The following is a 22254-nucleotide window of genomic DNA, read 5'->3' as shown; positions in this document are numbered from 1 at the left end:
CGTCCGCAATGACGGCGGTTTGGAAAGAACGAGTGAATTAATGGAGCAAGAAGAGGTGAAAAAAGCAAACTAAACGTTCTCTTCCTTCGCGTCTTGGCTTGGTTTCGGCGACCGTCGGGTTCGCACAAACAGAAACCATAAGTATGATGATGATGATGATGATGATGATGGTGATGACGGTGAAATCGAGAAGAGGTTAGAATAGTTGAAACTATATCCAAGGAGGCACACCTAATACAACACCGAACTATAGCAAAAAAAAAACACCGCATCAACGATCGGGGAAAATCGTAGCGCACCCGCTGATGCTACACAGGAGCAAAAGCCACACTTTTTCGTCATTCGAGTGAGGCGTTGCTTTTTCTTGCTTTCTTCCTTTTCCTTTTCTCGCTGCTTCTGCTTTATTCGCAGTTGGCTTTGCAATCAACGCGCGGCATTCGCGATGCCTTTCGGAGTAGCCATCAGCGCCATCACACCACACAAAAAGAAACACCACCACTACTCGTGCGCGCACACACACACACACACACATACAAGCAGCAAACACACGCACTCATACACATTCGTACACAGGCACGCACGCAGTGGGGAACGCGCGCGCTTACAGCAGTGTGGTTCCCGGTCTGTAATTTGCCCGGTTGCTTTTCAGCCAGCCCGACCGAACTGTGTTCCACCGGCAGCGGCGTGACGACAAGCGGATTGCCTGTCGCCCTTCTATTCCCTTCACCATAGTACCATAGCTTCATCACTTGCACCGTCCATCCCGGAACTCACGACTGCTGACGGGTTTTGTGTCTCACTGCATCTTGATGTGCGGCACACACAGCGACAATTGAAATTTGTCTCGTACCAAATTCAATTCATCGGTACGTTTACCATGCCAGCGTCAAAAAAATTAAGGGTTTACAATTGTTTGCACGCACTATTCAGAACTCTCGCAACGCGCACACCTTGACTCCAACCACCATTAAAACCGGATCGGCATCGCACCGGACGCGACGGCGACGACGAAGCAGTACACACACACACACGCACACAGAACAAGAGGCAGAAAATTGGAAAGAAAACCGCGGCGGCCTACGATGACCTCGCAACAGGAACAGAAGGTTTGGGGAAATAAACGCGAATTTTCTGCAGCAAACCGTACACTTACGCTGCATCTAGCACCGGATCGGTCTTGCGATCGATTCGAGCGACATTTGCACACCGAAAAATGACTGGAAACTATTGGAAGTAATTTTTCACCGCCCGGTTCGATTGGAGGAAAAAGCAACGCGTCGTCCTCGCTACCTTTCGAGTTCGAAAATGGTGGCGCGGCGGCCATGTTGTACAGAGCGTTTGACAAAACCTCCGCACACCGGGCATTGGAGCGTGGTCATCCAAAAGTGACAAATATATTAAATATTTTCGAACACACGATTTTAGTGCTGTCGAAATTACAAAAATTCTCTATTAAATATATCTTTTTCAAGCGCCATACATTATCACGACATTAAATGATTTTAATACAATATTTGGGCGTCTAGCGTGGTGATAAAATATACTTAAATTTATTCAGATTTCTATTTGAAATAGGTTCGAGTTCGAAAAAGCAGGAATGAAAAACGACCCTCGCTCAACATACAACATAACATCAACATAAAAATACACGGTTTGTTTGCATCAATTTTACGAAATTAATTCAACCATAAAATAACATTAGCATTTATTTCAACGCTCCATTCAAGGTTCACCAAAAAAGAAATCCTCCACTCCAAACATCAAGAAATCTGTACAGGGTGACTTTCACACGATATGTCACAATCATGTTTTGGGAGAAAAACGTCAAACAGCGCGTAAAGAGAAAACATACACAATTTGACGCACTTGTACACAGTATAAAATAAGCACAGCAATTTACCTAATCCTCGATTATTCGGCTTGGACCTGTTTGTATTTTAGTTTAACGGATAGCAACCTGATCTATTGTAAATCTTTTTCAAAAGCATCTGTACATCTGTCCGTAAGTAGTTGGCATAATGCTCAATTTTTATAAAACATTGCAAAACAACAGCATCGCTAACTAACTGACCCCCGAAAAAGATATGTTTTGTTGTTGTTTTGCAGTACTTAAAAAGTACTGATCTTTTGCATTTCTTTATCGCTCCATGCTCACTCTAAGTAATGATTTATAACTACCCTAGCGCAGGATGGAATCCAAGGTACTGGAATACAAAGTAATGGAATCCAAGCCAATGGAATACAAGGTAATGGAATCCAAGCCCATGGAATCCATAACACCAGCCATACTTCGCCGTCGAAAAAAAACCATGCTGACATTAGCGCAAAAGATTTCCCTTATCCATCGGCACGATGCTGGCGAAACTCCCCAAGACCTTGCCAAGAGCTACCAGATAGGCGAACAGACTGCCCGCGATATTATAAAGCAGAGAGACAAAATATGGAAGTTTGTGCAGAACTGTGAATCTTCCGAAGGGCCCGTTAAGCGCAAAAGCATGAAGGTATCATCCTTCGAGGAACTGGACGCAAGAATGCTAAGCTGGTACAATGAAAACCGAACGGCAGGCATACCGGTGACAAGTGCGATGTGTATCGACCAGGCGAAATATCTTCACGAAACCTTAGGCCTTAAGCGTGCGTTCAATGCATCGTCGGGATGGTTGAGTCGATTCAAGCAACGGTATGGCATCTCGGGCGTATACACCCATTCGACTGCGAAGGGTGGCAGTACGACCAATGCAGGAAGGTACTGCTACCAGTTCCAGCAGGTAATGCAAAACGAAGATTGGTTGCCGGATCAAATATACAACGTGGACGAGACGGGTATGTACTGGAACTCGTTACCATCCAAATTTGGCAGTACTGGCTCTGATATGAATATTACGAACGAACGCATTATGGTAATATGTTGTACGAATGCTACCGGGACGCACAAGCTAGACCTAACCATAGTAATAAAATCCAAAAATCCCTGGAACCTGAAGGAAGAAGAACTTCCACAAACCGCCCTTAATTACTACGAAGCAAAAGGAGGATGGGTGAGCAAGGAGATTTTTCGTCACTGGTTCGAGTATAAATGGATTCCGGAAGTGAGGGAATTTTTGACGAACAAACTTTTACCCCTGAGAGCGATACTGCTGCTAGATACGGCACCGTGTCACATCACCGACACATCCCTACGGTCGGAAGATGGTTGCATGGTTGTAAGGTTCATGCCAACGGATGTGGCCAACTTGGTGCAACCGATGCAGCAGGGAATTGTATCACTGCTCAAGTGGAACTACCGGACGGATCTGCTCAAGCAGTGCCAAAACGACGATAAGCACGTGATGCACAGAAAGCTGGAGGATGCAGCGATAGGGTTAAAAAATGCGTGGTCCAAAGTGTTACCCCAGTCGATCAAGAGCGCCTGGAGCAAGCTGATCCCGGATACGGAACAGTACGTGGTGGAAAATGAAATCATACAGGTGACTAACGATAACGAGTCGTGTGTTGTGATGATGGATCACCAGACTGGTATGGTGATGGATTTTGAGGATGTGGAAGAAATTGAAGGTGTAGAGCAAATAGAAGGTATAACAGGTGAAGGTGAAGAAATGGACGACGACATCCAGGAGGATCCCGAAGGAGCCGAGGAAGAGATACAACAGATCGAAGAAATAGAGCATGTTAGTGTGGAACAATGGTACAACACGAACGAGGCGATCATTGTGAAGGAGGAAAACATGGTAGAGGTAGCGGTCGAATTTTCCGAGCTGAACGAAAACCCCGACAGTGGTGACAATTCCGGCGATGAGGGTACAGATAAACGGCTCGAACTGCACACGGCACTGACATCCGTCGAAACGTTGTTGGGGTTTGTCGATCACCGGGGGCTTGAGATGGACGACAAGAAGGCTTTCAAACAAATTCGTGCCGATGTGCGAAAGTTGATGAAAAGTTTGGAGTTGAAGAAAAACAAACCTGCCGCTATTTTATCGTAGGCGAAGGATAAAAGTATCCAAAATATCATATTGTAAATATTTTCATTTTTTTTTAGAATCCTGTTTCTGTTTATGTATGAGTAAAGTGGTTATGTTTGAGACGTTTTTTTGCTCTGCATATGCTCTGTTTTACGATCTCCACATTTTCGTTATCACACGCTTAATTGTTTATCTTATTCGTACCTATGCACTACTAAATTTGGGCTGCAAATAGCAATAGTTCCCCACTAAGACACTCCGGTACAAATTCTTAGCTGATCTTCTGGTAACGATCCTAAAAAATATTAATCAATGGAAGAGACTAGGGGTTTGTATAAGGTGAGGTAATATACTACACGCAGCGGTAGCAAAATTCCCTAATGTTATTAGTTTACTATATATTCGTGCACGGTCTGAAATATAAATAAAGCAAATTATTAATTATCAGTGCTAAGAGTAACCAACGGTTTCAGTCTCCTACCTTCTAGAAAGATACGGTCGATACTTACGATCTCCTTAAAACGCTAGCAGTATCTTTTTTGAAATATGTTGTATCAGTTCTCTCAAACATTAACAAATCAACACAAGTTAGAGTTTCACGGTGTAAAATTTAAATTTCCATCAAAACATACAAAAGATGCGGTGTTTCTGAAACTCTTCTAAAATAATGATAATCCATACCTTCCACGTCACAAACAATTTCGTCCACTGTACACGCAGGCGAATGTAAAACAATTCACTTTGCGTAACTTTTGTAACGATTGATTTGAACAACTTTGCCACGCATGATCGTCCTTCGGTTTCGCGCTGTGGTATGTTTCCGTGACGAACCAAACCCTTGGGCTGATGTGAGTGTGTGTTCCGGATGCTTAGTCTAGTTCATCCTCGACGTCGCTAGTGGACGTAGAAGCTACTACGGCACTATTACGCGCATTACCGTGTCGGTGCTCATTCATTTCGTTGATTAAATTTTCCTTGTTCGAATGCACGTAATCCTTGATGTTCGGTAGTCCGGTTACGGTCACAGCACGGAATGCGGATCGCATCATGCTCAGATCAGTTGCTTCGAGCCATTCGTTTGTGTCCGGACAGTAGCATTCAACGTACGCGATCGCACTCACACCGTCATAGCCTCCGATCGCGAACAGCATATCATCGATAACTTCCAGTCCAAAGTTGCTCCGTTGGTGGTACATCTCCTTGCAAGCCGTCCAGCGTCTCGTAGCCAGATCGAACCGTTCACAACTATTTAACCGGATAAGCCCATTGAAACCTCCAACCACATACACTGATCCACCGAGTGCGGTACAGGATACGCCGGATCGGCGGTGCAACATAGGGGGCAACGGTGACCAGCTGTTCGATTGCGGATCATACATTTCCGCGGTGTTAAGACACTCATGTCCGTTAAACCCACCGGCAATGTAGATCATACCATTAAGTGTGCAGGCGTCAGCATCAGACCGTAAAGAACCCATTGGCGCGATCATCGTCCATTGGTTTGTCTGTGGATCGTAGCGTTCCACCGAGTTGTGCCGATTGGAACCATTGTAACCTCCCATCGCGTAAATCATACCATCCAAGGCTACCACACTGACGTAACACCGTTTACAGTGCATTGGTGCAATCTGGCATGAAATGTAAAATGCAATCAAATATCGCCAACAGCGACAATTCTTTGCATCCATGGTTACATACCTCCTGCCAGTCCTTCAACACCATGTCGAACCGACGACAAGTGTTGAAATGTTCCACTCCGTCATAGCCTCCAACAAAGTAGAGATGATGCCCGATGTAAGCAGCTCCGTAGTATGCCCTTGGTCCTGCCGGATCTTCACTGGGTACCTTTATCCAACGATCGGCTCTCGTGTCATACGTTTCGATGATGGACTGCGATTGACCCTCACCCCAACCGCCGACGGTAAATATTACATCGTGCGGTAATCGTGGCGTCGCGATTGCAGGTGTTTTCATCTGAAATTTAAATTAAGAATTGGTTAGTTATACTTCAATAATCTACATGTGTCTCGATACAAAGGGAAAGATATCCAAACAACAACAAAAAAGTAAGTTCTGATCAAGGGATGTAATTGTTACTTCGGTAGATCACTGCATGAAGCGATCATTACACACTCCACACCAAATACCAAGGTCTAAAAAGATTGGAGGCCGCTGGACTAGAGTAATACCGCAAGTGCTATTTCTACAATAGTAACAACTAGGAAAAACGCAATCAACTCCTTGGATCAAGATCAAGATCTCGGAAACTACTGAAATGTAATCTTGAATAGATAGGAAGATAGATTTAAAAAAAACTTAACCTCTTTCATAGCTTTGGTACTGATCATTTCCAGATCGTACAAAAACGTTAATGCTTCAATCACCAGTGGTTTCGTTTCATCGCTCCCAAGCACATACTGGTTTTCTTTCACCTTATCAAGGAAATACTGTAGAAGCAGAAAAAAGGAGATCAGTTTAAGGTGGTCTAAATTTTCCATACCGATCAGTACCTCCGTGTTTAACAGCCCAAAGCGAACCGTGCCCATCAGTCGGTAGATGTGCTTGCTGCGCTTGGAAGGATCATGATCGATCCAACGTATAACAAATTCCCACGCCGTATCTTCATCGCGCACATTCAAAAGATCATCTGCCAGCAGCTGGCAGATATCGTCCACGTCGAGCTGCAGTAGTTCATTTTCTTTAGTCCGAGTTTGGGAAAGCTGTGGGAAGTTTTTCAGTATAAACATTCGTGCCGAATCATGTAGTGTTTTTGATGCACGTTGTCTAGAAGGCAAAAAAAAGGTTCAGTAACACATTGCGGGGAAAGATTATTGCGAGCACTTTCTGACAAACCTGCCGAACAGCATTATAGTTACGCAGTTGTCCAGACGTAACCGGTCCAGTATGTACACGGAACAGTGCTCCGTAAGACTAGTCATGAGCAGAAAGTCGGCCGCTGCGTACACATCGAACACGGTATCCTCAGTAAGATCACACTCGCGCAAATATGCGTACCGGATGATTTGCTCCATTACGGAGCTAGGTATGCCCGGTATCTCCAGCTGGTACTTCTCGCTCGGCACGGACGTCGTAAACAGGATACTGTAACGAATTATAGACAACGTTAAAAATGTACATGCGTGATGATACATACATAAATCCCTATAAGGACTGTACCGGAAATATTCACTGCACGATCCCACAATGACACGATGTATGCGAAACTCGTGACCATTATCTGGCAGGACGATGGATGCATCGCAAAGCGTTTCGCTGAGCCGCATATCGTGCAGCGTTTGCATCGTCATGTAGCTGATGCATCGTTTCGGCTGGAGGGACACATTCAAGGACGATGTAGCGGTAGAGGAACACGATGTCGAGGATGAGGTATCCGCACGTGATACGCGAAGTTCGCCGATCATTTCGGTTCCGTGGTTCCGTAGTAAAATACGCTCACAATTTAGTTTGTTTGGTTATCGATGTGGAAGAGACAGGGCGAATAACCAAAATTCCAAAAAGAAGTTAAAAAAATATATCAGACTGTCGACGAATCGGAGAACACTGTATACTGAAGGGATAGCTTCGATCCCAGTAAGTAAACCCCGTCTATGGATGCTGAGGATTACATTATGATGCTTAAAAAACAGAAACAACAAAACCGAACAGAGCTACTAGATTCTGAAAGTGGGGTTTTTAAAAAATTCTGAGCGAATTAAACTGAGCCGAGGCCGAGCCGATTAAACGCTGCCGAGGAAGACACGTTGCGTAGATTCCATACGAATTTCGAACAGTTTCGACCTCGGGTTGGAGATTACCGCGGCAAAATCCTCAGGACATAAAGTCCTTTTACTTTGTCCAAATGAACAGTGGAGGCGTGGTAGGCCGAAACTGGGATGGAATGATGGCGCTGATGCGTCCTCTAGAAAAATCGAGGTAATGGATTGAATGACAATGGCGCTTGTCCGTGAACGGTTTAGAGGAGGCCTGCTGCAGGCCTGTTAAGAAGTAAGAAGAGCTTGGACAAACTGGGGGTCCTCCGTTGGGTTAGTGATCGTACAAAATTCCATTAGGATCGCTCCGCCGTAGTAAGAACTAGTGATGTGAATTTGAAGGTGGATCAGTTTATCTGATTTGATCAATAGTTTAAACGTTTGATCCGATCCAATAATAAAGGATCTAATTATCCAGGATCACCGTTGTATGGCGTTGTATGACACATTGTGATCTGAGATCACCTTTGTATGGCGATGTGATGTGATACTTAGAGTCGAGCACTTTAAAACTGATAAAACAAAATGATATTAACGAACTTGAACTATTTTATTTTGTTGAAAAAGAAAGTATTTTTGACAATGCTTATCTTTAGTGTTGCTCTCTAGTGAACGATCTCTAGTGATCGTTCAGATCGTTGTCCGCAATAAAGAGAACTAAATAAAAAGCACAGTAAAGGAATCCGGGCTCAATAATCTGTCTTTAGGATATGTTGAAAAATTACATAAAGGTTTAGAAATTGATAACATAATAAAAATTTGTTTTTTTTTGTCAGAGAAAAAAACTATGAGAAAGCGTCTTTTAACCTTCAGAAGAATACTGAACTTAACACTACGTGTTGGCTATTTTTAAAAGAATATAAATTGAAAAAACAGAAATTTTGTAACATTAAAACACTGGTTGTTAGTATTGATACATGTCAGGGACGGTTATGGGCCGAGTCGTGACTAAATCCGTCTCATAATGCGTGTGAGAAAATATCATACTTGTGTTCAAAGGCGAGAATGATAATATTGGACAGTTTTAAATTGTAAATTAACTCCTGTAACTGTATTCTGTACTTATATTTATTATTCTGTAATATTTATTGTTCGCCTACCTAACAGCATCGATAAATGTTGCGTATAACATACGAAATACAATTTAATTTTGAGTTTTTCAAATGGATTGATTCTAAAAGTTGGTCCTCACTTTTGCGTATCGTTCGTCTTTTGATTAAACCTTTTGCTTAAACTTTTTTAATACAAAACTGTCCTCTTATTACACTTACACAGATATTTATCAAACGCTTAATGAATCAATTAGACATTAATATGCAACAAAACAAAGTTTTTTTTACCTTTCACTCTATCCTTCTCTCTCTTTGTTACTCTCTCTCTCTCTCTCTGTCTCGCTCCATGTCTCTTTCCATGTCTTTACTGGTTAGTACAAATAACAATAACTTTTGTCCATTTTAACCTTTTGTAACTAATAGGACAATAAAAGTGAACAAGAATTCTATTCCGTTTTGAAAACTTTTAATCACAATGTTTTGTTCTAGGACAATTTTGCTGTCCTTTGGAGTTAACTTTGCATGGTGATGTGATGAATAAAATTTAATTGGCAACTACAGTACCACAGTTCATCGTTTTCGTATTGCTGTGATGTGGGTCCGGCACAGAAGTAATAAATAAATACCAAATTAAATATGTCTTACGCAAAACATTATTGCAGAAAAAAGGAGAACAACAGTACACAAAACGAATGCCATTTTAAATAGAAAATAATTCTTCAGTATTAGCAAAACAACGTAATAAAATGATAAACATGTATGTGTTAACACATTTTATGCTTTTAAGCGTACCATAGGAAGAAATAACATTTTTACGTCATTTCATCCGCCAGGGGTGAGTGCTTATGAATATTAAGTGTAATAAAACTGAATTGTTATATCTATTAAATATTTAAAAAAAAAAAATAATAATAAAAAAATACAAAAAACAAAACAAAAAACGGCACATAAGGAAGCAATTCAAAGACACCTTGCTAAACTGATCGCGTTAGAATTCACAGCACCTCTGTGTACCTTCTTACCCGTAAAATAAGATTCATTTTCATCATCGGGCGGTTAGGTTAGCTACAGATAACTTACATTATTTTCATTCTTCTCCTTCACGACTTAGCTGTTGCCGATCTAGTTAATATAATTTATAGGTATTTTCGTTTCAAAGTTCACATTTATGAAATTGGCTCTTGTTCAATTCGAACAGATGTATATTGACTTTACATTACAAATAACGTATGTGTTAAAAAATGGACTGCTTATAAATGACGATGAAAAAAATAAACGTATAAAGATGGCTGAATTGAACTGCAGTTTTGGTCTACGGCCCATTGGTTGACCTTACATTGACTAACCAGAACCTTAGCAAAGGCCTCCGCCTCCACTGGATTGAACTGATACTTCCGCACAACAAAGTTCATCTTGTCCAGATACTTTAAAACTGTTTGGCCTATTGATTCATCTTCTATAGAGAACTAAGAAATCACTTTGATCTATGTATTTAGATCTTGCTGCACTTTTTGGTTACGTCTAAATGTTGTTGGGCTGACAAAACAAGACAACTGTTTCACATTCTGATAGGAGAAGATAGGAGAATAGTGCCTGAATGTAAATAATCCAAATGCCAGATCAACTGTCGTGTCTGGCGGACACGAAGTTTCACCAAATTTTTTACGATCGTTTTCGCATTTTCCATTACAATTACAATTCAAATTGCTTTACAAAAGAGAGCACAATGCTGGCACCAATAAGTGACAGGAAACTCATCTCAAAAATCGCCCAAATAAGTTGAAAAATCGTTTTTTAATGCATACGATATACGCACTACAACTGTCAGCGATTAGGTATTGCTCTGTATTCCGTTTTTTGGCGACGAACTATGGCCACTGATACAGTGTGCGCTCCAACTAGATAAGTATCCATTTTGGTATTTCGCTTTCTGACTGTGCTGTTGGTTAGCCTTGCTAATGTTACTTAAAATGCAAAAAAATGTTTCGCCTATTCACTATTCGCCTTTAACCTCCTTTACATAACGTGAGCATGAAATGTAATGTTTTGTTTTTTAACTTAATCAACAAATGAACAACTAACTTGGTGCAATTGGAAAACAAAAATAAAATAATAAAAATAACACTTATTTGTGCCGGTAACTTAGCGGAATTGAACATATGCCGATACTTATCTGCTTAAGTAAATTAATGAATGGCTTAAGAAAAATAAAATCTAATCACCTGACGATCATGTACTTAATCCTTCATAAAAAGATCCATTTTCCGTCAGGATCCGAGAAGGAAGTTGCGTTTTTTGGAGATTGAGCTTTTCGCCAAATTTAAATCCTTATTGGAACGTCATTGGATTGTCATGTTGGCCCGCACGGCCATGGCAGACACCGTTGTTTGCCTCAGGCATATGGCATATCAAGATGGTTTGGCGTTCCACCGTCGCTGATTGAGGGTGATGTGTAATGCGTTCTTTGGGAGATTTCCGTTTGCTACTGCCGACGAGTTTGGTGGGTGTAGGTCGCACCATTTCTGGTACCTCTGAAGCAGTTGCGTCATCCGCTGTGGGTTGTGCAATTGTACCAATCGGTGCACTTTCGACTGTATTACACTCAACCACAACATCAGCTGGAACGTCACTTTGGTGCTCTGGTGCTGATGATTCTGCCGGACAAGGATTGAAGCATAAGAACAAAACTAGTTATTAGTATGGTGGTTTACTAACATCACGCGCCACTTACCTTGTGCCTTTTTACGCTGTTTGTATGCATTTTGTATGGCCACAAAGTGGTCAATGCTCATGACAGGCAAATAACGAATTTGGTCCAACAACTCCTTCCGTAACTCGCCTACGGTAAACTTTATAAAGGCTTTATTAACTGTAACGGCGTTTGCGATAGTTGTTTGCACTTTGCCGGTTTTCCGTTGTTTGGTGGGAGCTTTTGGCGACTTCTTCGAGATTGTCGCTGGTTTCGATTGGGCGCGTGAAAGCATATGACTCATGAAGTCTTTGTACCGCTTTCCTTTACATGCTCGCGGAGCTCTCTGCGTACTTGGGCCAGCTTCAGTCTGATCTGCCAAACCATCAAGAACAGGAGCACCCGCGTCCGGAGCCATTTGAGATGATTGATTGCACTGTGATTCCAATGTCTGACTCGCAACTAAAAAATAAAGAACAATGTGTCAAAAATTAAGTTATTACGAATAATTTATATTATCTTCAAACTTTTCAAAACTAACTTGGTTTTGCAGCAGGCTGTTGCATACCGGTTTCTTTGCACAGCTCGTTCAACTTTCCCATATCTGCTTCGTTCGCCAGCTTGGACAACGAAAGCACCTCAATGCCTTCATGCAATCTTACCAAAGCTTCGGCCGCTTCCAAACTTTCAATAGAAATGGTATCATCAGCTACATCCATCGGTTCAGCCTCTGGAGCAGTTGACGTTGTATTTGCACTTGCATCTTTAGTACGTGTTGCCATTGGTGCTTTTGCCCGCACTTTAGCTTTCTTGGTCCATTGGAAATTTGGGTCGATGGCATACAGCTTGTCCTTGTGCTGTCCGAAGATGACAAAGAAATGTACCATCCTTAGTGCATAAACCATTCGCAATGTTGATAAGATCTTACCTCATTGGACAGATTTTGAAAGGGTAACTTCTCTTCCTTCGTAAGAAGACCCCACCATAAGCCGAGTTTTTTCGTTATATTCCTGTGCGAATAAATAAGAACAGGAAAATGTAATTCTTCCACCGATCGAGAATCGAACATGAGATAATACACACCTGTTTTCCACCTTATAACGTTTCCTCACTATTTTGCGGTGTACTTTGCAAAACAATAGAAACGCATTCATTGGACGGAGTATTATATAATCCGATTCATCCATATCCTGCGTTTTTGACGATTCGACCACATCAGCCACATCAGAGTTTTGTACCATTTGTTCCACGGTCGAAACATTGTCCGTTGTTTCGACTGTTTTTTGGGTAGGCTCATCATTGGACTGTGATACTTGGACGGGCTGACTAGTGCGTGATGTTACAATACAGACATCATCAGTCTTATTCTGAACATTGTGCGATGTTTGGAAATGGTTCTTTGTCGAATCATCATCTGTAGGATGTTCCTGTACTGGGGTGATTCCATCGCGCTGATGATCATCGCACTGTTCAGCGTATCTGTAGCAAATATTACCACCGTTTTCGAATGTACCGTTCTTATCGTTATTGTTCGAGTCAAGATCAAGGGTTTGATTTTGCAAGCAGATCGGTGGCGGTAACCAACCGCTAGCCAGTATCGGATTCCCGTAGGCACTGTTTTGTATCATGGTGTTTATGTATATCCTACGTTTATGTAGGTAATGTAATTGTAAGTGACACTTTGATTTTTTTTTTGTCTCAAAAATTGAGTGGCGTATGAAAAACACTTTGTCCAAATAAATGGCTTTCTGAAATAAATAACTGCAATAGAAATATTGATTAGATTCTAATACATTTGACAAAACTTAAAAAAGAGTAAGATAAATATAAAATATAATATACATTCTAAATTCGCATCAAACTCGCAACACATACAATTCTGACTCATTATTCAACCGATAGAGAAACATAAGAAAATCGAGACTCTATTTTACAGTTTCATACGCCATTGCGTATGATCGCTGTGATCGCAGGAATGTGCTTATATCGTCACATTTCTCGATCGTCGTGGTACTTCAGCTTTGTGCTGACTACTGAAAGACTCTTGAACAAACATTGTGGAATTTAAATTAGATATCGACTAAGGTTTTTTTTATCAAGGAAATTGTGAGATAAACTCTATTGAGATGAATAAAATGATCGTGTACGATTGGAGAATTAGACTAGCCCTAAACCAGTTTTTTTCAGGGATCTGGGACACTTTATACTAATTGACAAGTCTTACCTTGTTTTTGGGAAAATCTACAAAAATCTGGGTTTACGGAAACAACCATTATTTTTAAATTTGTTTGAAAAAGTTTGCTAACCAAATCACTTTCCAACATTAAATATTGTGATAAGAAATTATCTGATGCAAGCGAACTTACAGTATATCGAGAATGTGTTTCCCTATGTCATTCTATACTGAGAGGTGAAAAAGGATGCCATTGACCCGCTAGTAAAAGATTTACCGCCAAACAATAATATTGCCAACCAACTGTCCGCGAAAGTTTTTCCTTTGAGGACAATAAATCGGAAAGGTCAATTCCTATAATTTCCAAAGGAAAAAATCCTCATATCCATGCCGGAATACGAATGCACTTTCTGACCTGAGAGATATAAAATCAAATAAATCAATCATCACGCCCGGGAGCATCGCAAAAGTTTTATGTTTTATTTTGCATTATTCAAATGCATAAAAACGAATCGTAATGCTACGAATTTTATGGTGCAAACTTTAGAAACTTTTCTCTCTTTACGATCTTTTCCAGAAGATAGAATCATCGTCTATTAGTTCGAGACTTAAATGCAACACACAGCCAGATAAAAAGAGTGGCGTGATTCAGCCAGACAACAACAAAAAAGAAGATGGAATTCAATCAAACCATTCTTCTTCTGCGTCGAACACTTGCCTAGAGTGAAACAAAAGTGGTATCGGCAGCGGATACAGAATTAAATGTAAACATTTCGAAAAATAAACAATAAAACGGATCAGCAAAAGAAAATGTGAACAGTAAACGGTTGGCGACACCGAATTCAAACAAGCATCATATCATGTAGCGAACGCAAATGTTCGCATGTGTTTTCTTGCTTAGTACACGCACGCACACACCCTTGTATATAAACATAGCATAGCAAGCCATACGCATCGGAAGTAGTCGTGATAATACGACTAACACAGCTTCACTTCGCATGTGACAGGCATGTGTGTTCGTGAAGGCACTAATTTCTTCCTCCAAATACGAGACCTATACTGCGTTTTGTTATGTTATGCCTGGTCGCCAATACAAACCCTCCACCCCCAACCCCCCAACCCTTGCCCTTTCCATGCTTCCACATACCGTCTTGATCCACCTTGTCATTGCCCCTTTTATGCTTCGTAATACGAAGTTGATTAGACCGCAGCACAATCACACTTGCGAGTGGTTGTAGCGTCCACCATACTTGGATTACATTTTTCGAAAATCTTGACAGAAAACACATCGAATGGTGTGTGTGCAGTATGGCTACTAGATGGAACGCCAGTTTGTGAAGCATTTTGTAACGTGTGCCCAAAACGGTACTTCCACTTTAACTTATGCTTTTCCTTTCGGCTTGCAATAACATTCAAGGTCGCTCGTGAACACTATATTCTCCCATTGCCCACCCCCCAATATCCGCACACTAATGCAGCCCGACAAAAGGGTGGTTTTGGGGAATACGGACACGAGTGTGTGTGTGTGTTTGTGTGCGTATTTTCTAGAACAAGTAGTCGTCGGTTGTTGGGTGGAAGTGTTGGATCGCGTTCGACGAAAATTTTTCACCGCTAACTGAGAGTGAGAGTGAAAGAGTGAGAGCAACAACATTGCACACGCATTTGCTTCCTCCCATACAAGCACGCACACACATTCATTTTTGCAACCATAATATTCGTCTGAAAAAACGGGGAAATGAACGAATGAACGCAAGTGCCGCCGATATTAAACTAAACAACGAACAACAAAAAAAGTGTGATATGCTTTTTTATGATAAAGAGGTTAATTTTATTTTATTTTCCCCGCCTTTTTCCGATGCACCTACGCGATGCAGTTTTGTTGCGTTTTTTTTTTTATTTTTGGGGACGTTGTGTGTGCATCCTATTTTGCCATTACCTCATGCACCAAACACACATTGTCGTGCCGTATTGCACTACGAAAGGTGTCTCAATATATTATTGCCTTTTAATATGTGCATGTAACTCCCGCACCGGGAGAGAGAAGCATTAACCAAGATGTCGATTTATTATAGTCTGCAATAATGATATGAATTACACCGTGTTCAAGCTGAGGAAGTTGACGTTGGGGAGATTTGTATTAAATTTTATTTAAATTTCATCTATTTATCTCTACACAACATTATTGCCAAATGCGTAATGGTATTCGTAAAATGTCTTCCATGCAGAGCAACAATAAAAAACGTTCGAAAAGTGGCAAAAAAATGTGCCAAAAGTTTCCTCCCTGTAGGAAATATGCAAAACCAAACGCACAAAACAAAAACAATACACAAAAATCTCTCTGCACGCTCTACTCTCATCTAAGTGTGCGATGCATTTTCATTTTCGATGAAGCGCCGCGTTAATGAAATCAAATTCGATATTGTTACACATGAATTTAACCACCGCGATACGCGTGCAGCATATGATGGCCGGCGTACGGTTGTGTAGGTGACCGTGATCGTTCGCTGGCGGTGTGTATTGCCGACACGGCAATATTTGCGTCCCGTGAGTTGGTCGCTATAACCACCCCCTCCCCCTCTGATAGGGTGTGAAATCACGACGGTGACGGAAAAGAACGCTTTTTCCCTAACTTTTTTGAGAGTAGCACGATGAGGTACCATTGTCCCCCGAAAAGCGTTCTGTGCATTTTGCTCACTCACCACCGTACATTGACACGCACGCAAATTAGGTGACCTTCGTGTCCGTTTCCCACCCCGTCCGTTTCAATCCTGGCTGGTGTACAGGATGAGAGTGCAAGGTTACATGATGCATTAAGGCCGAACATGCGTAATCTCCCGCGCCAAACCGTGATCGTTATTGTGGGCCATCTTTTCCTGCTCATTTCACATCTCATCTCATTCTCATCGCTGTCTCGCGTTTCTGTACCAAAAAAATGGTTTTAATTCACAACTGCAAGCTTCACCGTTCTACCTAGTTTAGCTTACCTTTTTCACCATGAAAAACAAAAACAATTTTTGAAATTAGGTGAATGGAAAAAAAGGCCGGAAGAGTTATGCTTCCAATCCGGAATCCGATACGCCGAACGTAAAATAATCAGGATTTTTCGTGTATCGATGCACCCATTCCTAGGTACACCCTTTGCTAATTTCCCTCCAACAACCACCTTAACAAACGGGTGACAAAAGTTTGCTATCAAAGTTAACTGTCCTGTATCCATGACGTCACACACAGTTTGACGGCACAAGTGTGAGCATTTTTGCGATTAAAAAGAACAATTATTTCATTCAGCAAAAAAACAAAAGCAAAACACAACAACGACATTTTGGGGGCAGGATAGTTAAAACACTCGATACACAGAAACTAAACCCATCGTTTGATAGTTGTTTTCGGAACGCGAATACGTACCTTTTATGTTTAGAAGATCACACACATGCACGCACGATGGCTAAGTCACTTGGAAAGCACAAACAGTACGTCCGCTTCGTACGAAAGTTAGTTGAACAATGGAGCATTGCAGCGCCAACAGCAAACACAACTGCACTTGGATGAAAATTTCGTCCGACTGTTCATCGCTAAACACTCGCACACACTCCCACAACCTCACCATTGACGGCTGCACCGCTTTGCGGATGTGTGTGTGCATATATTGTTTTGAATGGCGGCGAGTTATGACAATGGGGAACCGACCAAAGAAAGCACGGAAACCCTTTGTTACATCTTAAAAATATATTTCATATTGTAAATCTTGCTTCATAGTGGCCCATATATCGAACATAAGATTGAAATTAACATACATATTTCGGTTATCCCCCCGTTACGTGTTGCCCGTGCGTTACACTTTTCAACACTACACTGTAAACGGGTACGCTTACGTTCCGCTACACAAACACTATCGAAAGCAAAAACAGCATGGAACGGCATGCATGTGTGTAGGGCCAAAAATCAGCTGCCCGCTTACACTTGTGTTGGAGCTCGTGAGCATAAACTACACACGCATAGAAGGCGCGCTCCGGCCAAGTGCACGTGGGATATTTCCATCGAATTCCATCGAATTCCGCGGTTTGTTTCTATACAAAAAAAATGTTTCAATAAACTTTGTTTTATTACCAAAGCTAAAGCTTCTTTTACGGTTGGCATTTTGTAGGTTTATTGAATCTTTTATTTAATCTTTTTGTTTCATTTAATACCGTAAAAACGATGTAATGAGCAGCAGCAGCAGCAACGATGGTGGCGCGTCGTCAGCGTGACGTCATTATTGCTATATGCGACAAGCTTCTCAACAGGCGAAGAAAGATATTTAGCGAAAATCATCAAAGAAAACTGTAATACAAGATAAAGCTGAAGGTTTTAACTTGTAGTTTGGGTCTGAAATAACGTCACCGGCATGGTGCGATAGGTCAAATAACAATTCTTTCTTTACCATCCTAATGGCAAATGATCATTAAAAGTAACTGCAGTATATTTGAAAACATTCTAAAATGATCTGGTTTGCTTTCGTTGACACATTCAATAAGCACATTGCTGTATACGCACTTCAAGTGTGAAATCACAAACATCCTCATTCCTTGTGAAGAGTCGTGAGAGGTCCTGTTTATCTGCTGTAACTTGTTCTATGTAACGCATATAGAAAATGATTTTTTTTCCTTTCGCAAAGCCTACTTTAGTTGCTTCAACTACAAACAATGAGTTCCATTGTTTGCCATCCCAAGGGTAAACCAAAAATCCGATGGTATAGCACATTCTAGTAGACATTGATTTGTTTAGTTTTCTCCAACAGGAACACTTGCGACCCGCACGCATTGGAGTGTCATTGTGTCTGGAAACATTACACAAGCATGAAAAAAAGGGACGCGGTGTAATATTGCATCCTACTCACACACGCGCGGCTTTTCTTATCGATTTGACTCAACGATCGCGACGAAGCATGGGCGACCATCTGTGTCTGTGTAGTGGTAAGTTTGATGTATAAGCATAAATCGGCGCTCGCGTTCCGACCGCGATCGCCGCATGAACGTACGATCATCGACAGGCTGGAAATGCGTCTATATGTAACTCTCTCTCTCTCTCTTTCTCTCTACCACACATCGATGGCTAGACGGTACCAGTCGGCATCGCAAGTGAAGCACGCAAGTGTTCGCACGGGAAGTGACTGTGTTGATGCTGAAGAAGTGTTTTAAGATTTTTAGCTGAATTTAACAATTTGTCACGTCGTGTAAGCAAAGATTGTAAAGTGGGGTAATACACAGCGATACGAGTTGGCATGTAGGAACAGGGAAACTATTTTTCTGACACCTTTTCTTTTTGCAGAGAAGTTTACCATCGTACGATCTCGGTAAACTCCGCGAGATGATCGACGTGGAAGGGGTGGAGATGATATCAAGCACCAGACGCTGGCATAGGCCACTGCTCGTAATCGGCTGGTGTTGCTTATTTACACTGACCGTAGCGCAAACTACGAATCAAGCTGCAACGTCAGCAGCTTCCACCGAAAGCACCACCGAAACGGAACATCCGAACTATATATCCGACACACCGGAAGATGGTAGCAGCTTCATCGATCAGTACGAACAGGGTGTACAGGCGTACCTTTCGAACGAGTGGGAAGACTGTGTGTACTTTCTCGAGCGGGCCTTGGAGGGATACCGGACGTACTACGAGTCGGTGGCAAACTGTAGGATGGAATGTGAATATGCGGCACGAGATGTAAAGCATCGGGGTGATTTTCTGCACAGCAGCAACATTGACAATCTGCAACACTACGAACTGATCTTGCGCCGTACGCTCTGCCTGTCGAAGTGTGCCCGGAAGTATGCGATCTACCGATATCTTCCGTTCAGTGAGGACTTCGATGGGCACTATATGGACATCTTTCACGAGCAGAAGGTTTACCCATATCTGTACGCGTGCTACGTGAAGGTTTGGTTGCTTTTTGCTAGATGAATTTTATTAGCAACCCTTAAACTTAATGTCTTTTTTTTTGTTGGCAGTCGAATCGTGTAACGCTAGCGGCATCGGCCGCCTACACTTTCATGGTAAAGCATCCGTCGGATACAGTGATGAAGAAAAACTTTGAAGAAGCCATCGAAATGCCCGGTGTCGATCGGGACGAAATTCATGATCTTGAGGAAAAGGTAATTGAGGGGGTTTTTTCGCCTCCCAAAAAAACGAAGATAACATTCTTAAACACTGCTTAAAATGGGGTTTTGATTTTATTTTGTGCTAGAAATTCGTCCCCCTCCTTATCGGTGGTATTGTAGACGAGCAGGAAACCAACTGGGAGCGTGCGATCGAACGGCTCGAAAGTTCCATCAAGCAGTACATCTTCGATGAGAACGAATGTCGCGCATTTTGCGAGGGTGAATTTGATCATGGCTTCCTGCCCGACTTTATTACCGCCATCGGAAGTAGGTGTCTGTTTCGGTAAATTCGTGGCTTCGTACTGATGATTGTGTTTTTTTTTTGTTGTTTATCTTCATGCAGATCACTTTACCAATGCGTTGTATTGCAAACGCAACTGTACCTCCAACATGGGCATGGTGCGAGGGAAGTACTACGAAAATCTATTCCCCCGGCATTATCAACACCTGCAGAAGGCGTATTATCATGGTATGAGTTCAGTTAGCATGTTAGAAACATTCAAAACAAAATATCTGCCAAAGAAGAAGTTCAAACAGCTCAAAGATAATTCACAATTTCTCAGAGACCGGTGAACTGATGGGCTTGAAATTTTCACCTGATCTTCTCTAATCAATTTATTTTTTTATTTTGAAATTTGTTTTCCCCCAGTTAAACAGTACGAGGAGTCCTATCGAGCCGGTATGAGCTACTTGCTGTTTCACGTGGATGATCTCCAGATGCCGGAGGCACTGAAAACGATCGAAACCGAAGCGAAGGGCAGTGTGACGGCTAACTTCTTTAAGCCTCGAAGGGTAGGTAAACATGTTGTACCGGAGTATTGTGCCGTGTACTGACACTTTCTTTCCAACACAGGAAGCAGTCGAGTACAATGAACGGATGCAGTATGAGGAGAAGTTGGCTCATTTCATCAAGCAAGAGTTTGATCTGCTAGAAGATGGTGGATCAGAGTCAGATTTAGACCGGGAGTATGAAGAAGATGTTCAAGAAGATGAGGCGTTTATCGCGGAGGAATATGAAATGGAAACTAATGAAGAATCTCAAGAGGTACACACTGCAGATTGGCGTAATTGGTTCGCCTATTAATGTGGCTTCCATTTTTCCTTACCTTTCCTCAAGGATACTCAACCACAAGAAGATGTCAGCAATGAGCTATATCCAAAAGAAACGATCGGATATAACGATCATGACGAGCTGTAAAAGAAGTTAGTGGGCTAAGAGAGGAAGAATCGGACCAGCCGGACTACCAGTGTGCCATAACGGTATCTTTCAGCATAATGGAAAGAATTAAAGTATCTACCAGTAATTATACTCAACTAATAAATAAACAAAACAAAAAAATACGAGAAAAAATCTAAAGCAAATTTTGGTTTAGTAAAGAAATTTAAAAGCCATTGTTGTTTTTTTCCGTTATTTGTTTCTTTTTATTTCAGTTTTGTCTTTAATAATGCTTTACATAGATCAAACATATCTAAACTTTGGAAAATGTACCATTTCAAATATATATAATATATGTATATATGTATAATAATATAATGTATCTAAACGTCCGTTCTATGGGGAGTGTGGTTGTGTGTGTATGTGTGTAATGAGTACGTTTTGTGCACCGCGCTACTATATCCTTTCGATCGACTATTGGGGTTTCTTTTTTTTGTTTCGTTTGTTTCATTCCGTCCTGGCCCACACATTCCTGCCTTTCTTCCTTACTGGTACTGTCGGTCTGTTCCAAGTCTGCTGTGTTATTGTGCTTTACATCTTTTAAACTGGTTTTTAAACAGTTTTGTGTTACGAGTGGCGGATCAAACGGAAGGTGGGAGTAGGTGGGCCGCCAAGGATTGCGCCGGTCAAAGCCAACGATCCTGACGGTCAGGGGGACGTCGAAGAACCCGAAACATTTTCCATGCCATAAATGTAAGAACGGATTTGATCGAGAGAGAGAAGCGAATTCGTCTCTCAAGGACGACCGTAGTGTCCGAAGATCGGGCGGCCGCTTCGTGAATTATAGTTGTGTAGGTGTGTCGTGATAACGAAGCACGAGAGATAACGCGATCATGAGAGAAGGAGAAATTGTGGTCAGTAGCGATGGGACCGTAATACACTTCGGTACAGTTACAGTTTAGCAGCAACTTTTCGGTGCCCTAAATAGTGATCTTAGAGGATCTTATTTTATACAAAGAATTGTTGGTATATCTTGTCTTGATGTAATATAAAAATAGTGAAGAATTTTATTTCGCACATGAACAAATTGTTTCCAGTGTTGGCTTGCCTCTCGTAATATTTTTTCGTGGCGATCGAGTGTCTTCTATACACCAAAAGCGAAAAGTGTTTAAATGAAAGAAGATTCGATCATTTTGTAATGAAAAATTTGCACAAAAAACGGTAAAGCTTGACAAAACGGTAAAGAAAACCGTTAAGGACGCCATTGAAGAAAGTGTCTTTCGGGATTGAATAAGTCATCAATGCGGAACTAACG

General features: G+C 41.6%; 5 protein-coding genes across 24 annotated transcripts in view; 2 read left to right on the top strand and 3 right to left on the bottom strand.

The window, feature by feature from the left end:
- LOC125760950 (C-terminal-binding protein) overlaps positions 1-1326 on the bottom strand; it is a 45301-nt gene extending 43975 nt beyond the window's left edge. For 8 of the 12 annotated variants that reach the window (XR_007418071.1, XM_049421575.1, XM_049421583.1 and 5 more), the window contains exon 1: positions 1154-1326. The gene's annotated coding sequence lies outside the window, so the exon portion shown is untranslated. Of the gene's footprint in view, positions 1-231; positions 757-923; positions 1101-1147 lie in introns of those variants that run through there. The other 4 variants (XM_049421577.1, XM_049421578.1, XM_049421580.1 and 1 more) reach the window with 4 other exon arrangements.
- Positions 1327-1419: 93 nt separating this feature from the next.
- Positions 1420-4422, top strand: LOC125760945 (tigger transposable element-derived protein 2-like). Of its 3 annotated transcripts, none has more exons than XM_049421563.1 (2): positions 1420-2002; positions 2189-4422. In XM_049421563.1, the coding sequence occupies exon 2, from the start codon at positions 2190-2192 to the stop codon at positions 3981-3983; it is 1794 nt and encodes a 597-aa protein (XP_049277520.1). In that variant the 5' UTR covers positions 1420-2002; position 2189; the 3' UTR covers positions 3984-4422. The 3 variants fall into 3 exon arrangements, with proteins under 3 accessions (XP_049277520.1, XP_049277518.1, XP_049277521.1); XM_049421561.1 differs by having other exon boundaries at positions 2184-4422; XM_049421564.1 differs by having other exon boundaries at positions 2162-4422.
- A 134-nt stretch (positions 4423-4556) lies between these two features.
- LOC125760942 (kelch-like protein 10) lies at positions 4557-7677 on the bottom strand. The gene is made up of 6 exons (XM_049421554.1): positions 7140-7677; positions 6816-7064; positions 6473-6746; positions 6284-6409; positions 5661-5936; positions 4557-5590 (listed from the first exon to the last, which is right to left on the bottom strand). The coding sequence occupies exons 1-6, from the start codon at positions 7382-7384 to the stop codon at positions 4832-4834; spliced, it is 1929 nt and encodes a 642-aa protein (XP_049277511.1). The 5' UTR covers positions 7385-7677; the 3' UTR covers positions 4557-4831.
- A 584-nt stretch (positions 7678-8261) lies between these two features.
- LOC125760946 (putative transcription factor SOX-14) lies at positions 8262-17247 on the bottom strand. 2 transcript variants are annotated; one of them, XM_049421565.1, is made up of 6 exons: positions 17052-17247; positions 12557-13234; positions 12402-12483; positions 12015-12330; positions 11516-11935; positions 8262-11438 (listed from the first exon to the last, which is right to left on the bottom strand). In XM_049421565.1, the coding sequence occupies exons 2-6, from the start codon at positions 13099-13101 to the stop codon at positions 11113-11115; spliced, it is 1689 nt and encodes a 562-aa protein (XP_049277522.1). In that variant the 5' UTR covers positions 13102-13234; positions 17052-17247; the 3' UTR covers positions 8262-11112. The 2 variants fall into 2 exon arrangements, with proteins under 2 accessions (XP_049277522.1, XP_049277523.1); XM_049421566.1 differs by lacking the exon at positions 17052-17247 and adding an exon at positions 14794-16849.
- Positions 17248-18407: 1160 nt separating this feature from the next.
- Positions 18408-21255, top strand: LOC125760948 (cartilage-associated protein-like). Of its 6 annotated transcripts, XM_049421571.1 has the most exons (9): positions 18408-18598; positions 18742-18881; positions 18954-19562; positions 19634-19777; positions 19870-20050; positions 20127-20252; positions 20433-20575; positions 20637-20828; positions 20901-21255. In XM_049421571.1, the coding sequence occupies exons 3-9, from the start codon at positions 18993-18995 to the stop codon at positions 20979-20981; spliced, it is 1437 nt and encodes a 478-aa protein (XP_049277528.1). In that variant the 5' UTR covers positions 18408-18598; positions 18742-18881; positions 18954-18992; the 3' UTR covers positions 20982-21255. The 6 variants fall into 6 exon arrangements, with proteins under 6 accessions (XP_049277528.1, XP_049277530.1, XP_049277531.1 ...); XM_049421573.1 differs by lacking the exon at positions 18408-18598 and having other exon boundaries at positions 18628-18858; positions 18959-19562; XM_049421574.1 differs by lacking the exon at positions 18408-18598 and having other exon boundaries at positions 18628-18871.
- The last annotated feature ends 999 nt before the right edge of the window (positions 21256-22254 follow it).

The sequence above is a fragment of the Anopheles funestus genome, chromosome 2RL, assembly GCF_943734845.2.
Source record: "Anopheles funestus chromosome 2RL, idAnoFuneDA-416_04, whole genome shotgun sequence".
Lineage (NCBI taxonomy): Eukaryota > Metazoa > Arthropoda > Insecta > Diptera > Culicidae > Anopheles > Anopheles funestus.
Note: the sequence above shows the minus strand (reverse complement) of the source record. Positions and strands in the feature narration are given on the sequence as shown.